Source organism: Haemaphysalis longicornis, unplaced genomic scaffold (assembly GCF_048455015.1).
Source record: "Haemaphysalis longicornis isolate Haplotype H1 unplaced genomic scaffold, Haemaphysalis longicornis Haplotype H1 scaffold_1, whole genome shotgun sequence".
Classification (NCBI taxonomy): Eukaryota; Metazoa; Arthropoda; class Arachnida; order Ixodida; family Ixodidae; genus Haemaphysalis; species Haemaphysalis longicornis.
In genome coordinates, this window is record NW_027526203.1 from 375,300,415 (window position 1) to 375,315,876 (window position 15,462).

General features: G+C 46.8%; 1 protein-coding gene across 4 annotated transcripts in view; it reads right to left on the reverse strand.

Annotated features, from left to right (window-relative positions):
- Nucleotides 1-15,462, reverse strand: part of LOC144155113 (protein turtle homolog A-like) — a 430,406-nt gene that overhangs the window by 370,451 nt on the left and 44,493 nt on the right. For 3 of the 4 annotated variants that reach the window (XM_077686369.1, XM_077686367.1, XM_077686366.1), the window contains exon 1: nucleotides 1,818-2,360. The exons of the other annotated variant lie outside the window; for it this stretch is intronic. In XM_077686369.1, the coding sequence (XP_077542495.1) occupies nucleotides 1,818-1,890 (73 nt within the window). In that variant the 5' untranslated portion in view covers nucleotides 1,891-2,360. Of the gene's footprint in view, nucleotides 1-1,817; nucleotides 2,361-15,462 lie in introns of those variants that run through there. 4 annotated transcript variants of the gene reach the window in all.

Consider the following 15,462-nt stretch of genomic DNA (forward strand, 5'->3'; position numbering starts at 1 on the left):
GATTCTAGTTCAATTAGGAAAAGTAAAAGCCCCAAAACCCACAGCTGAGGACATACTAACGGGATCGTCTCTATGGAAGTATATATACTACAGATTTCCACCATCTTTCATGGAAACAGCAAACCGCACGCACGGAAGCTTGACTTAAAATTGAAATTAAAAATTAGCAGTGGCTTAGCTCGGATATGCCAGGGTATACGTTGCGTGAGCTAAGGTTCAGCTGGCTATTCTTAGGCTTCCTGGCTGTCTAGTATTGGCTGATAAAACGATTTACAATTCAATCCAATCCAATTCAATCTAATCCAATCCAATCCAATCCAATCCAGTCCAGTCCAGTCCAGTCCAGTCCAGTCCAGTCCAGTCCAGTGCAGTCACTGCTCCTCGCGCATGCGAAGCACGGCTCTCCAGGAGCCACGCGAAACGGCTATCAAGCGGCTCCGGCGCAGCGTCAGACTTAGCTACTGCGCAACGGTGCGCACAGCTAGGCACGCGCCGGCGCCAGAGCGTCTGCCGCGGCTATGACGTTACTCCCCTGGAAGGCGCAGACCGGCGAATGTGCAGACCCAATTCGCTACACACCCGTACTCCAATTGGATTGGATTTCAATCCAACACAATCCAAATTATTCCGATGCAATCCAATCCAATCCAATCCAATACAATCCGATCCGATCTGATCCGATCCCATCCTATCCGATCCGATCCGATCCGATCTGATCTGATCCGATCCAAACCAATCCAATGCTCCTCGCGCTTGCCCAGAACGGCCCTTCACGGCCCACGCGAAACTGCTCAACCTCGGCCAGTGTAGCTTACGCTACAATAAAAGCAAGGCAGTTGAAATGCTGCGGGTTGTTGACTACTACGATCATGGCCAAGGTGTATAGAAACACTGAAGCTGGTAAGAAACAAACACCAATTCCTTCTCGCTGGAAATAGAAGTAATATACATAACTCGGCAATACTTGACGTCACTCGCTCCCACTCACTGAAAATATATTTTTCCTCAAGCACTCACTCCCGCTCACTCACTCCCGCTCACTCACTCACTCACTCACTCACTCACTCACTCACTCACTCACTCACTCACTCACTCACTCACTCACTCACTCACTTTGACAGACAGGCAGACAGACATACAGACAGACAGACAGACATCAGACAGACAGACAGACATCAGACAGACAGACACAGACAGACAGACAGAACAAAATTTTCGGGTTTAAGTAGCCCAAGAAAGACTACCTTCTTTAACAGCCCTCGTGCGGGAGCGGGAGCGTTCGCGAAGCGGGACTGTTAAGAAAGGAGCAGCCTGCAAATGAAAGCACGCAAAGCGACGCTAAGCGCCGCTTACGAAGCACTTCACCTGGAGCACTGACGTTGCACTCAAAGCCCACCTTCGCCATGTCCCGGCGTCACCGGCGTTTTCGCTGGAAGTTCACGAGGTGTATATGTTCCATATATCTCCATATGTAGAAGTTTCGGCGGCAGTTTGTTAGAGCCGTTTCCGACCGTAGTAACCGATCTCCGAAACGCAAAAAAAAAAAAAAAATACAGTGCTGTACTGCCGTTCCAAAACCTTACGAAGTGCTGAAATTGCTCTGTCCTTACATCAGTGACGGTGATTCACAAACGCTGTACGGAAAAACTAAGCTCAACAGGGTGCACAAGGTGCAGCCACAAAAAAAAAAAGAAAAAAAAAAGAAAAGAAAAACTTGCTATTTCCTCATCCCGTTTGCCCCAACTACTGTGGCATTGTTAACTTCCCATGAGCGGGTTATCATTCAGGAAAAATTACGGTTTGAATAGTAAGCTTACCGGCAATCTTGGTTCGATGCTGAGCCATCCTTCCAGCCAGCCGACGGCACACAACTTCCGCAGGAAAGTCCATGTATCATCATCATTAGTCATCACACAGGTCCCGGAGCATGTCCTCTAACTTTCTCCTGACCTGCCGTCTCCTCCATCACCACTACGGGTGACACAAAAACATACCTTACGCCCACTGCAGCTCCCGACGCGGAGAATTTTAGTTGTGGCCAATTTGCCTTCTAACACCTGGTTTGGAAATCGTAAACCCAGCCATGTCACCTTTTGAAGCTTCCGAACAGCAGGAAGGTTAATTTCACCGCAGTTCAGAGGCCAATGAATACCGAAGGAAACTTCGCTGCACGCACCGACGGGTATCAGTCGTCTTTTCTGTCACCACGTCTCTGTCACTACTACACAGATCCACACAACTGTCACACCCATTGAGGAAGGTATTCCCAACAATTTACCATGCGTTCCCACGCAGGCAACTGGGTAAAACGGCCCGACATCCAAGATCACGGGAACGAAGGCGCTCTGAGCGCCCCAGAGGTGCGGCAGCTGAAACATCGTCTGCGAGCGAAGGCTTGCAGACGATTCTTCACTCGTCTGTCTAGACAGATACATACATACATAAGTGGTTCAAGAGAAAAGAAGAAAAGGAAATGCACTGGGGATATTATTGAGCCCAGCTGGTCTGTCTAGACAGACGTGACGAAGCGTTTTTCCGCGGCTGGTGGCGCGCTAGCACCGGCGTCCGGCTAGGGTACCTCGATTCATGCGCGTGTCGAGGCAATACGTCCGGCAGAAGACGACGTGGTGACGTCGTGCTATCGCCGGCTTTGTCGCCGGGAGCTCGCGAGCACTTGCGTCCTGAAAGCAATGCTCGCATGGTAAGTCATTACAATTACCGACCACTGCAACCGCCTTCTCGTCGGAACGAAGAACAGATGGACGGCTCTTGGCCCGAGTTTGGGAAAACCCCGAATGCGGTAAGGAAGGACGACGGGACAAAAAACAAACAAACAAACAAACAAAGAAAAACAAGCAGCATAAAGTCGCGTTCACGATGGTTACCGATATAGAAGCAGCGCTAAACAGCTTCTGTGGCTGAATATTAAATGTAACTGAACAGTGTTAATTCTGTTTTCTTCAGGGACAATGGTAGGCTGCTATTCATTACCTGAGACAATTATTGTCCCTGAAGAAGAAAGTGTATGACAGCTGCATCTTACCGGTAGTCACCTACGGGGCAGAAACTTGGAGGCTCACGAAGAGGGTTCAACCTAAATTGGGAACGACTCAGCGGGAAATGGAGCGGAAAATGATAGGTGTAACATTAAGGGACAAGAAGAGAGCGGAGTGGATCAGGGAACAAACGCGTGTTAAGGACATATTAGTAGAAATTAAGAAGACGAAATGGACGTGGGCAGGGCATGTAATGCGAAGGCAAGATGACCGTTGGTCATTAAGGGTAACAGAGTGGATCCCTAGAGAAGGCAAGCGTTGCAGGGGGCGGCAGAAAGTTAGATGGGCAGATGAGATCAAGAAGTTTGCAGGGATAAATTGGTTACAGTTGGCACAGGACCGGGTAATTGGAGTATAATGGGAGAGGTCTTTGCCCTGCAGTGGGCGTAGATAGGCTGGTGATGATGATGATGATGATGATGATGAATTCTGTTTTGGTACATAACCGGCAGCAGTAGATCAGTGGGTAAAGAGCTGTGCTGCTGATCTCAAGGACGTCCATTTGATCATGGCCGCTGCGGCCGTTTCTGTTGGCGGCGAAGAACGAGCGCCCACACGTCGAGATTTGGCAAAATTTCGCTTTGCCGCACAGCGTATTCTGCTGAACAATCCTGCTGACGGATCACGACAAGAAGAAATGCATACCAACAAGGGATATACAGCTTCCCTGTAAGAAAATGACTTCACGGCCACCAATTTCTCAAGTAATAATTGTAGTAACAAATCATTGAATAAAGCAAAATAATCAACTATAACACAATTCAAAATCTTCGGAACGTAAGCAATAGAATAACACGTTTTTGTTAGGGTATTTTCACACGAACCTTCAGTGCGCGGAAATATCAGCACACGAACAGTTACGCACCCGCACGTATCACTGGAGGGTGATTTCGATGCAGAGAGATTCTAGCTTGCCAATGATTGACTGAAAAACAAAAAATCAAAAAGAGAAACAAAGTGAACAGTTGAAATAAGTTTCAGGTTTGTTGATGTTCCTATTATTGTTTTTATTACTCATTATCACAAATGGACTCAATATCTTGGAAACGGTTTCTCCTGTAATTGTGTATTAAGGCCGGTTTCTCGATTCCGTTTTATTATTTCATTCTTCTTCAAGATTTCTATAACAATTTTGAAAATAGTATTTCTGTGTTCTCATTGTGGTTGCTTTATGCATAAATAATACTGAAGATATTTTTGAAACTATTTCTCCAGTGCATATTTATTAAACGGGTCATGCAGACAAAACACAAGTTTGGTTCATTAGAAAGATTGCCTCGTTAGAATCATACTGACACCACTTTTAACGTAAACTTCGCTCAAATAAGCTACATAATTAGAAAAAAAGGAATGTCCATGTGGCTCACTAGCTCATTTCGCGCACTAAAACATATGACGTCATAGGCACAGCCGTTAGATTGGCTGAGCATGGCAAAAACAAAAGCAAGTTAGTCAGGGCTTATAAGCTTGCAGACCGAGCTATTTTCGCCTAAATGTCATGCTATTCTTCTTTAGCAGTAAGAATGGTGGAGTAAACAATGGTAGCTGTGAAAGTACACGTAAACTTAGATATACCAGTGCGTACTCCTGTTGGTACTGCGCTCACTATGCTTGTTACAGCCGCATAGCAGTCCGGCGCTTTGGCGTTGCTCCCACGACACTGTTCGATTGCCGTAAGCGACATTGTCTTACGTGACCCTGTTGTCGAGGATACCCCATGTTTGACCAAACGATTATGTTTTAGTGTAAAAAAACTAAGCCAGGTGTAAATACGCTCAAGCACAGAGCAAAGGCGGGCAGTGGTTCGGCGCAGTATAGTGGCACCATCTAGGAGGACTGACGGTAAACAAGGCTCCGCACTCCGCTGCGGAGCCTGACAGCGCACTAACGTTCGCTTGAAGACCTGTCCTTGTTACGTCATCGCAGACGTTACGAAACCGACGATTTGGCGGGAGAACCAAATGTTAACCGAAATTTATTAATTTATCAGTTAATAAAGCATCTTTTGGGGCCGGTCAAGCGCTGGGGGCACTATAAAACACCAAATCTTTCGAATAAAATAAACTTGTATTTTGTCTGCATGGCACCTCTCAGGATCGCTCTTCGATCCTCTTTATGTTACTTACTTTTCTCCCAGATTGGCACTAAACTTTTTTTATGTGTTTTGCTGAGTAGCGACGTTATTTTTAACCAAAGTATGGAATGTGAGTTTCAGTGATATATCAATGAGCCCTCACTACTCACGAGTGTTGAGTGGTGCTCAAACTCGTGAGTGGTGAGCGGGGCTCACTGCGAGTGGCGCTCACACTCATTCAGACTCGCACTCGCCGGACTGAAATGATGGTGAGGCTCACACACCACTCACTCGTGTGTGGTGAGTGGGTGCTGTGTGGGTTTATTCGTGAGTGAGCCTTTTGGCCTATGGTAACATCCACTCTTGAAAAAAATCAGTTAGCACAAAAGACACTTATGCAGGCATTTTGATAAAAACAGTAGAAGTGAGAAACAACACAAAGGCTAGGGGGTTTAAGGCTATAAACAATTTCCTTGCGCGGTTCCGATTTAAATGCAGTGCTGCAACATCACATACAGCGAGACATAAAAAACGCAGAACAAACGAACGAGAGAGCAGCAGAGAATGACTGTAGGGCTGAAATGAACGAGCATGCTATCTTAAATTGCGCAGCATTGTGAAGCCATTAGAGTCTCGCGAAACGAAAAAGCCGGCTGGGATTAAGGGGGCCCGACAGCCTGGGAGGGAGCGGGGAAGCGGCGGTTAACCGCGTCGCGGCGGCTGGCCTGTTGACACGCGGCCAGTGGAGAACAGGGGCGGCCATTGGGCGGGCACCGCCGGTCGTTCAGTGGATTGCAGCAGCGAGACGACGGTCTTGAAGAGCTTGTCACTTTCAGAGCGCCCGGCATTCAGCGCGGGGTGCGACCATTAGAAAAGCGTTAATCGCGCCTTCCAAAATGGCTCATTACCTCCAGTCCCTGCCACAAATGAGGAGACCCTTCCGAGGCCGCGCCACTCGAAAATGTTTCCCAGCTCTCTTGACGGCCCCGCTGCTCTTTCGAGTGATTCTATTCATCTGCTTTGTCGCGGCCAGCCGGGTACCCCATTGGCCCGAAGAGGAGATGCCGTTCCTCTCCGATTCTCGCATGAGATTAACCTAGCTCGCCGCCCTGCCTGCCCACAGCGCTGACCTGACTCTCCCGAAAACGCATAGGGAGGACTGAGAACACTTTCTATGTTTAATGCGGAGCGTTTTTTTTTTTATTTTGGCTAGTGCCCTGGCTGTTTGGGATGTTCGAATTGTCGTACGCACTTTTCATGCTGAGGGTTTTTTTTTCCCGCAGCGAAGACTTGCAAGCGCCATTTTTATGCCTTCCATAAGCGTCTCGTTCAAGAATTCTTTAACTTTTGGCCTGGAGGAATCGACAGACAGACAGACAGACAGACAGACAGACAGACAGACAGACAGACAGACAGACAGACAGACAGACAGACAGACAGACAGACAGACAGGCCCAAATTTTTCATGTTCCAGTAGCCCGAGAAAGACTGTCGTTCTTTCAAAAAACAAGCCAAAAAGAGAATGGACCGACACAGCCGCTCACGTGTCAAAGAAGACGCCTCCCCATTTCCCTGTCGGGAGAAGACCATGTAAGCATCTGAAACAGGAAAACTTCAAGACCACGCCACGAACACGTGCACAGCCAGCCACCGACCACGTAAACACCGCTGTCCCGCACGACGCAGCCGGTACGGAGGTTTACCGGGAGAAGGAAGGTATTGCACGAGCCCCCCCCTCCTCCGGTATCTCACAGCTTCAGGGCTATCCACTTAGCACTGTTGGACAGGATGGCTCCCAAGTTCTTCTTCTCTTTTTTTTTTGCTTGTTTACGGGCAGCTTATTCAAGCTAAATGTAATCGCAATCAGTTCAATCCCGCGCTTCGTCTTGCCGGTGTGCCACCATCGCCGATGTTCCCAAATAGGCGAAAAGGGCGGGGAGAGAGAAATACCTTTTATATTGAATTTCTCAGGAAGGAAATGTGTGTTGTACGCCTGAATGGACTCAGCCCGTGAGCTATATACCCTGGTGCTAGTAAAATAATTAGTCAATGTTTAAAGAAGCCTTCGGTGCCCTTTGCGCATTAAAAATATCTATATATCCTGAAGACATCCGCCAAGCGTTCTGTGGCCGTGAACCGGGAGCCTTGTTTATTCAAGTTCCCCGCCTGCGGCTCCGTAAGCGCGGCGACGACGCTCGTGCATGGCCTTCCCGCGCTGATTGCAAAGAAAAGAGATCTCTCTTCGGCGGCTTGATGCGCAGCCGCGCTGTGGAGGCAGGCTGCGCACTGCTCGTTACGCTCGACGACGTTCACGCCGTCAGGGCAGAAAATGAGCATCGTGTTCACCTTAGCACCATCATTGCGAAACAACACACGAAGCGTTTTACGGCACCGCTGCCTTTGATGCCATATGGCGGGGACGGCGCTCAGGACTTTTTTTTTTTTGCTTCATCGAGCCAGTTTGTACGAGTGGTTTTGTGAAATGTATTCCTTATTTCCTTGCTCCCTCTTCTATCCAGATCTGCTATTAGGTTGCTGCTTTTGCAGTAATTGAATAAGTTTTGAGGAACGCCCCCAGCCTTCCTCTGCCTCTTCTCATCTCATTTTTTCCAAGTTCGTTCTTCCCAGTCTGCGGTCGTTTCGGAACTAGCAGGGTAAGCAGTAGTCACAGATGCCCACAACCCAGGTTTTGACATCACAAACAAAAGCAAGGATGTACAGTATGACAGCAACGTGGGTGGTAAGACAATTCCGGCACGGTGAGAGCTGTCGAGCCACCATTATTGGCGATCTATTCTGGAATTCTCAACGCCTTGGGGACGGCCCTGTTGCTTGGACCACCGTGTTGACCAATGGAGCCAGTGAGTTGCCTTGGAGGGTCTTCCGTCCCGATTGGAATAATTTTATTTGCATCATTACGTTGGCATACAGTATGCAATCGCGAATTCTTTCAAGCACAGTTCTATATGTCGACTATGACGAATTTTAGGCGCGCCGTTTCGCAGCTGCACACTGTCAAGTGGCCAAACGGGCAGGCTCGTGCGGTTACGTTCACGAAAACAATGACACCTCTTGTTTACGGCTGTCGCCATAAAATAATTGAAAAACCGCAGTACCAATTTAATCGCCCATGAATCCGGTGAAGATCAGAAGGTTTGTGTGTAAACCTTGAAACAAAAAAATAGGTAAGCCCTTTTTAAACCACCAGAACTGCAGGCTGCTGTCCCTAACCGAGATGCGACATGGATAAACTGCATACCGCTGAGAAAGAAAAGCCCAGCGGAGCTCCTCTGGTTGCCAGCGGCAGGAAAAGCACCTGCCAGTCCTCTCACGGATGTGGGAAGTGCACCTCGTGAGAACAAAAGAAAAGCTGATCGAGGGACGGCTGGCCGGGATGCTGTAGAAGATATTCACGGTGTGCGGCAGCTACAACTGCTTATGTTGCTCTTCGCACGCGCCTTGCTTCTTTCTTTGATGCAAACGAGAGGAACTATCGATGTTCATAGCATCATATATATTTCTGCACTCCGCGATTCCGCCTGCATTGAGTAACGTGAACGTAACTACAAAAGCTACTTTACCGACGCTGCCCCCTTTTCCGAGTAGCAGCCACCTTCAGCAATACATCTTCAGTAGGGGAAGAAACAGCCCCACACTGCATTTTTTATTTCGTGCTTCGCGACTACACAGAGGCGCCCAGAACGCAGCCGCGTTCCAACATGCTTCTAGACAGACGGATCGCATTTGAGAGCTCGCAAAACGAGAGTGGAAAAGGGAAGCGAACAGGATTCAGTGGCTGTTACCGCTGGAGCGCATTTTCTTTCTCGGCTCCCCAAATCCGAAAACACGCAGTTATTTCGCACTTCGTTGCGAGCGGGAAGAAACGGAATGGTTGTACACAGGTGTGTCGCTGAGAAATACGGATGACAGCTGTGGGAAAGAGCGTTGGCAAAAACGTTCTCGCATTTACAGATGTAATTAAGAATGGAGCGTTTTATTATAGCACGAACAATTACAGGCGGTCCGAAGGAAAAGTCAGGTGACATGGCCATGTAAGGCCTCATTTGCATATAGACAACGACTTCAGGGAGGAGTTGTCGCAGTGGGGAAATGGCTGTGTCCTTAATCACCCACCAACGTGCTTCCCGATTGCCAACTGTCATTTTTTCGATGCCACAATTATTTCCCCTGCTGCTTTTCTCCAGAATCCACAGAGGGCCAGTTTTTTGGCTGTCACGGATTTGTATGACGTCGTCCCCATTTTTTTGCATTCCTTTGACAACTTTACTGCCATTCATGATTGTGTCGCGCTTTCACTGTTGCATAACATAATTTCGACTCCCGCAATACTGCTCCTTTTATTTTTATTTTTTGCTAGCTTTGATAATTTGCGCCCTGAGAATGCGCAGTTCGTCGGCCATTACGAAATGCCTGTCTATTTAGCTCGAAGCTCCATGTAGAAATTTTCTCGTCCCTGCGTTTCGGGGTTATTCTGTCGATTTTTCGATTAACCTGAAAACAGCCGGATTCATGTCTTTGTGGAGTTTTGCTAAAGTTAAACCTCTTAGCGATGGCCGCAAAAATCGCAGACGAATCGCAGACGTAAAATTTTCAGAAAGCCATCTTATAATAAAAACACGCATTCCTTTCTGTCCCTTTTTCTCCAGCGGGCGGTTATTTTGCACCGGTACGAACACTTCTCTGGGCGTTTCTGGTGAATTTTCCGCAATTTTCCGCCCACTAAAACGTTGTGAGGCAAACCAATTACCATTGTAATGTAGAAATTTACTCTCCCCGTAATTCCCACGATGCCAACTAACGCGGGTCACGTAGACGTAAGCGCCAGATTCCTTTTAGTACATACGAGAAACTCTATGGGACTGATTCAGAGTTTGCACCATGTCACCGCAAAATCTTTTAGATATTTGATGGGTTTAGTTACTAATATCGGTCGCGTTTTTTGGCAAATACTTGAAAAATTTTCCTCTTATAACTACAACGATCAAAAGTGTAGAAAAGCTAGATATTCAGGGGAAAAAAACTACTCTTCGTATAGCTTGGTTTGATTTGGAATTGCTCAACTCAACATTTATTGGTACAAGGTGATATGGTTAACAGCTCTCAGCCTGTATAGGCAGTGGTGATTCTAGCATAATACGTAACAGAAGAAAAACAATATGTCTAAATACCTCTTGTTAGTTTCCCGACAGCAATTCCAGACGCCAGACCCATGGCGCCATAAATCCCATTGGGCCCGCACAAACTATATGGTCACCTACCACTCTGTTCTAGTATTTAGCTCTATCTTTATTCTACTGGGCAGTTGTTCTACTTTACTTCATGTTGTTCTACTGCATGTTCAAATGTACATTTTCCTTTTAGCGCATGCATGTCAAACACTCCGTTTAAAAATTAGTGGCTCCAAGTTTTCAACTCCCCTTGCGAACATTCCGAGACCCCATACGTACAATACAGGCCATTTCCTGGCAGGGCTACGCACACATCAGCTCTTTACAGTTAGCTGAAAATGTTTGTATTATTGGCAATATTAAGAGAAACGTGGTTAAAAAGACACCACAGCGTAGAAGCAAGTCTGCCTCTTTTGGTAGAGAACAGTTCCGTGAATGCAAATACTATATCACTCGAAGCAACAGCGGTTTCTTAATTACGCAGAAATTACCGAAAGAGTGAAAACAATATCGCCACCCCATACAGTACAACTTGTGCCGCCGCGCATCGCGAATGGTAAAACGGGAGGGGTGAAACTTGTGTAAGCCATTCCCTGAAACAAACATGGAAGCATGAAAAAACGTAAAATAAATGTATGCGCGAACTCGTGTTGAGATGTGCACACGTGTTTCGGAAAGGCGTGAACTAGCCTTTAACATTATTAAGCAGGTTCTTTTACTACAACGTCTTGTAAGATTTGTTTCAGTTTCAAGATCGGTCCAATGTTTTTCATAGCCGTAAGTACCGTCCCAAGACTTAAGCGAGCGCTATTAATTGCTCCTTTGAACCGTACGTGTTTGTATCCGACAAAAATTCCGAGATTTCAGGCGGAGTCGGCTAAACGACATATCAGGGCGCCAGCCGCCGTAGTGGCAAATCGCGCGAGGTGTTTATGCCGCTTCTCCTTGGCGACAGCACCTTCAAATTCCCCGAATCACTTTGTAGGTGGTCCCTCTTCACAATGAACGAGAAACAAGGCAAACACATATTATTTTTTCAAAACAATCAAAACACCGTTTGCTATCGGGCGAAAGCTCTAACAGCTTTGACTAGTGTGATCGTTCACTTAAAACAAAAAGTCATTCAGCCTTAAGTGTCCATCAAGCACAACATAACGGCGGTTAGTGACTACCAAGATTTTATGGCGGAATTGAATATTCGACATAAATTTCAGTCAAGATTGCTGAGTCTCACTCTCCAACATGTAGAATAAGAAGGCATAACCCAAACTTAAAGTGGTTGTACCCCGGGCTTCAAAAACCATAGAAGAATAAGTTAGGGAACGCTTGCACTCTTTGCCTAACAATACTCAACTAGTCTTGGAACCAGTCCCTCCTTTGTCAAAATTTCACATAAGTAAGGCTTCAGGTGGAAACATGATTAGTATTGCTGTTCGTCGCAAGTAACAATTGCTCTTTCCGGCTTTATTCCCTTCGGTCTTTGTACGCTGGTGAAAAAAAAAAAGATGAAACATGCAAAATAGCCTCCCAATTTCTGATCTCCCAGTATTCGTCAGGTTTTGCAAAATCGAATTTTTACATCAATGAACAATTTTATTGAAGCGAAAAACTTTATGGTTCCCGTCCAATTTGGCTTCATTGAAGGTATGGGCACACAAACACACAAATCTAGTCAAGACATTTTCAGGCCACCATTGCGGGCGACGCTTTTGAGCAAAATCTTGTTCAATTGGTTTATTTTTTTTTCGACGTTAAAGTGGCTTTTGATTCAGTGGATACTACAGTGCTACTATACAAATAACAAGCCTACGATTTCCGGGGCCCGTTCCTCGATCTTATTAGGGCAATTGTATCTCGTAGAACAAAAGTAGCCCGTCTTGGCAGGGTAATGAGTAGCCTTTTGCCTTTGACGGCAGGAGTTCCACAGGGCTCAGTTCTGTGGCTGTTTAATTTAACTTTTACGTTAGTGATTTACTCTCTGTTATTCATCACAGTAGAATCTACCAAAATCCTTATTACACAATTTTATTTACACGACACTTTAACTACATGTCTGCCTTAGAGCAGATGAAGAAAGATGCTATCGACGTATTTGAATGGTTTGTGATTAATGCAATTACAATCAACACTTTGAAAATGAAGTTCATGTGTTTCTATAACCCTCTGAAGCGTGTCAAAAAAGATAATCTCCTTCTCTTACACTCATCTTCTCGCACAAAGTATATATTGTTCCAATGATTTGTGTCACTTTTATAAGATATTCAGCATTATTTTCGACAGTTGGCTTTCATGGTCATCTCATATGGTGCATCTTTGTAAACGGTTACGTGCGGTGGCAAGCATGGTCTGCAATCCAAAAGCATTTCGGCCGTTTAATATACTTAAGCTGTTGCTTAGGCTATGTTCAGACTACTGACGCAAAAGCCATATCGTGATCTATGGATGTAAAAAAACGGCGTTTCACGCAATTCGGTTGGCTGAGACGTAAAATCATGTCATTGTTTAAAGTTATTACGACACTTGCGGCAACAGTCTGAACCCGGCCTTAGTCGTTGGCTTACAAAATGCGCAGGTATGGAACATTTTGTTTTTGATTCTTTCTTTATTTATTTGAAATGTAATTTATATCAACAGAATAAAATAAATGTTCTTAAAAGTGTCGCAAGACATTATTTCTTTACCCACTAGGAATTTATTTGATGTTTTTCACATGTCCTATTTTGGTGCTTCTTTTTGCCGAACAGTTTCAGTTGCCTTTGATGCGGCATAACGGAGAGCTGTACGAAAACAAACGCGCGACATGGTAGTATTTTTGAGCGGTTCAATGTTGCAAGGGTTCGGACACGATATGGGGAAGTGTTAAATAGTTTGCCCTACAAGGCTGAAGCGTGCAATGCCGCTCGAGTTCCTTTTTCGAGACTTCCTCTAAGTTCAAATTAAGAAAAATTGTAAAGCAAATACCTTCTATTTTTCCAGAAAGAAATTGACATTTGCGACTTTAATTTTGTGATTTGGACGTTTTGTAGCTGTGATTTGTCGTTTCGGTCTTTTTGTTTCTCCCTGTTTGTGGACCCCTCGTATCTTTTGTAGTATTATTAAGTTCAAATTGTGAGTGCGTGGGGCTGTAAATCATTCAGCTTATTTTCGCTTGCAACTGTGTGGTCACTCCCGTAAGGCTTGGAAGACTTAGGCGCTCCCGTTTCTATATAGATAGTGTATATGTATTCCATAATAAAAAATATTATTATTATTATTATTATTATTATTATTATTATTATTATTATTATTATTATTATTATTATTATTATTATTATTATTATTATTATTATTATTATTACTGGGAGCCATCTTTAGATGGCGCCAAGTAAGGATGCGTGCGTTCTTTGCTCCTGCGTTTTCTATGAAGAACAGAAGTTTCTACGTTGTGGTGAGTGCAACAAGCGTGCTCACGCTAAATTTGTAACGTTCCCGGATGAAGACCTCCACTTAAATAAGTCAGGCGTGCACCGCTTCATCTGCAATACCTGCAAACCTGCTTCGCCGTTGGGTTGGGCGGCTAGCCCTGCGACGAGGCCTAACGACGACTTCGGCATCTCCCCGGCAGCGGCGGCCCTTTCGTCAACCCCTACCCCCGTTGCCAAGGCGACCCCACCCGTGGACCATGGCGCCGAGCTGCTTTCCCTGCGCACCCTTCTCGTCGACGCCCTGGAGGGAATTTTCTTTCTCTCCGGGTTACGTTGGCTACGTTGCCGCCAAGTTGTGTGAGGACAACGAGCAGTTGCGTCGGGAGAACGCAACAAAGGCTGAGGCTTACGCCATTGTCGTGAGGACCATGCGGCAAGAGGTGCGTTTGCGCACTGATTAGTCTCGGATGCGGGGGCGCCTCCGTGTCTTTCCCGGCTAGCTGAGTTCCCACCGCTACCAGCCGCGGCGGCCGCGGAAACAAAACCCCCTGCCCGTTAACGCGGAGCTCTTCACCTGCCGTGTACCCGACCCTCCTAGTTGCCCGACAAGACCGAAGCTGGTGTCGTCGACATCTCAGACTCGTGCGGAGTTCTCTCCCCACTTCCGAAAACATGATTCGGATCTGAAGCGCTCTTCGCCACGTCCGTTGGTGGTGGGCGTCTCTGAAGAAACTGGACTGGTGGCGGTCGACCATCCCAACCCCCAAAAAGCAGTGTTAGCGCGTTTACATGAATGCGACAGTAGTGTATCGCATTGTATTTGTCGCATTACCGTACCGCATCGCATCGCATGTAAGCAGGCCAATTCGCTTGGAAGACGCGTCGCATCCGATGCGCTAAACCAGGGTAGATCGAGAACGCAAATGCGGCTTCCCGAGCGCATGTAGCGGCAGTCGCATCGCATTTCTCGGCTCGGCTCGGGTGGGAACTTTAGGCTTAGCATCGTGGCGGATATTTGATCGCCGCTGCCTGTACAACTGCGGATGACGATCCTTGACACAACTTTTCGCCACATGACCACCCCCCTTCTCGTATGTGGAACTTTATTTCCGCGATAACTGCCGTTTGGGCGATCGGTGTCCAAGACATCTGCCGTGGCCTGTCTTGATTCTTCAGTGCTGGTAGCGTCATCTTTCGGCCGCTCGCCGCATCGCGCGCCGCGGTGCCGGGTCTCGAACCTCCGCGGCCGTTCAGCATATATATAGCTAAGCACCGCGGTAGATATCTGATCGCTGCTTCTAAAATTAGCGCTGATAATCCCCAGTTCAATTTTTCACCCCACTAGCATCTACTTTCTCGCATGTGGAACTTCTTTTTCGCGATCAGGTTGATTTGGAAGAGTGGCGACAAGCTGTTGCTACCGTGATCTGCGCCGGTCCGAGCCGCTTTGTGGGCCGTACAGGTAGGTGCGGCCGGCGTGTGCGCGGACCATTACCGAGGGCAAGTAAACGCTTCACGATTGCCTGCTGTATCCATTTCTTGCGAACGCCGCGCGGAATGTACTCATTTAGCTCAGCGATCGTCGTAGTTGATCGGGTGGAGCGGGGAATGACCCGTGGGTTTCGCTTCAGCCGCGATAGACGCCAAAACGAACACAAGCAACTTGCCGGCTGCCGGAAACTGGTAATGCCGGAAATGCGACCCCACAACTCCCAGATATGACACAGTGCGGCGCTAGT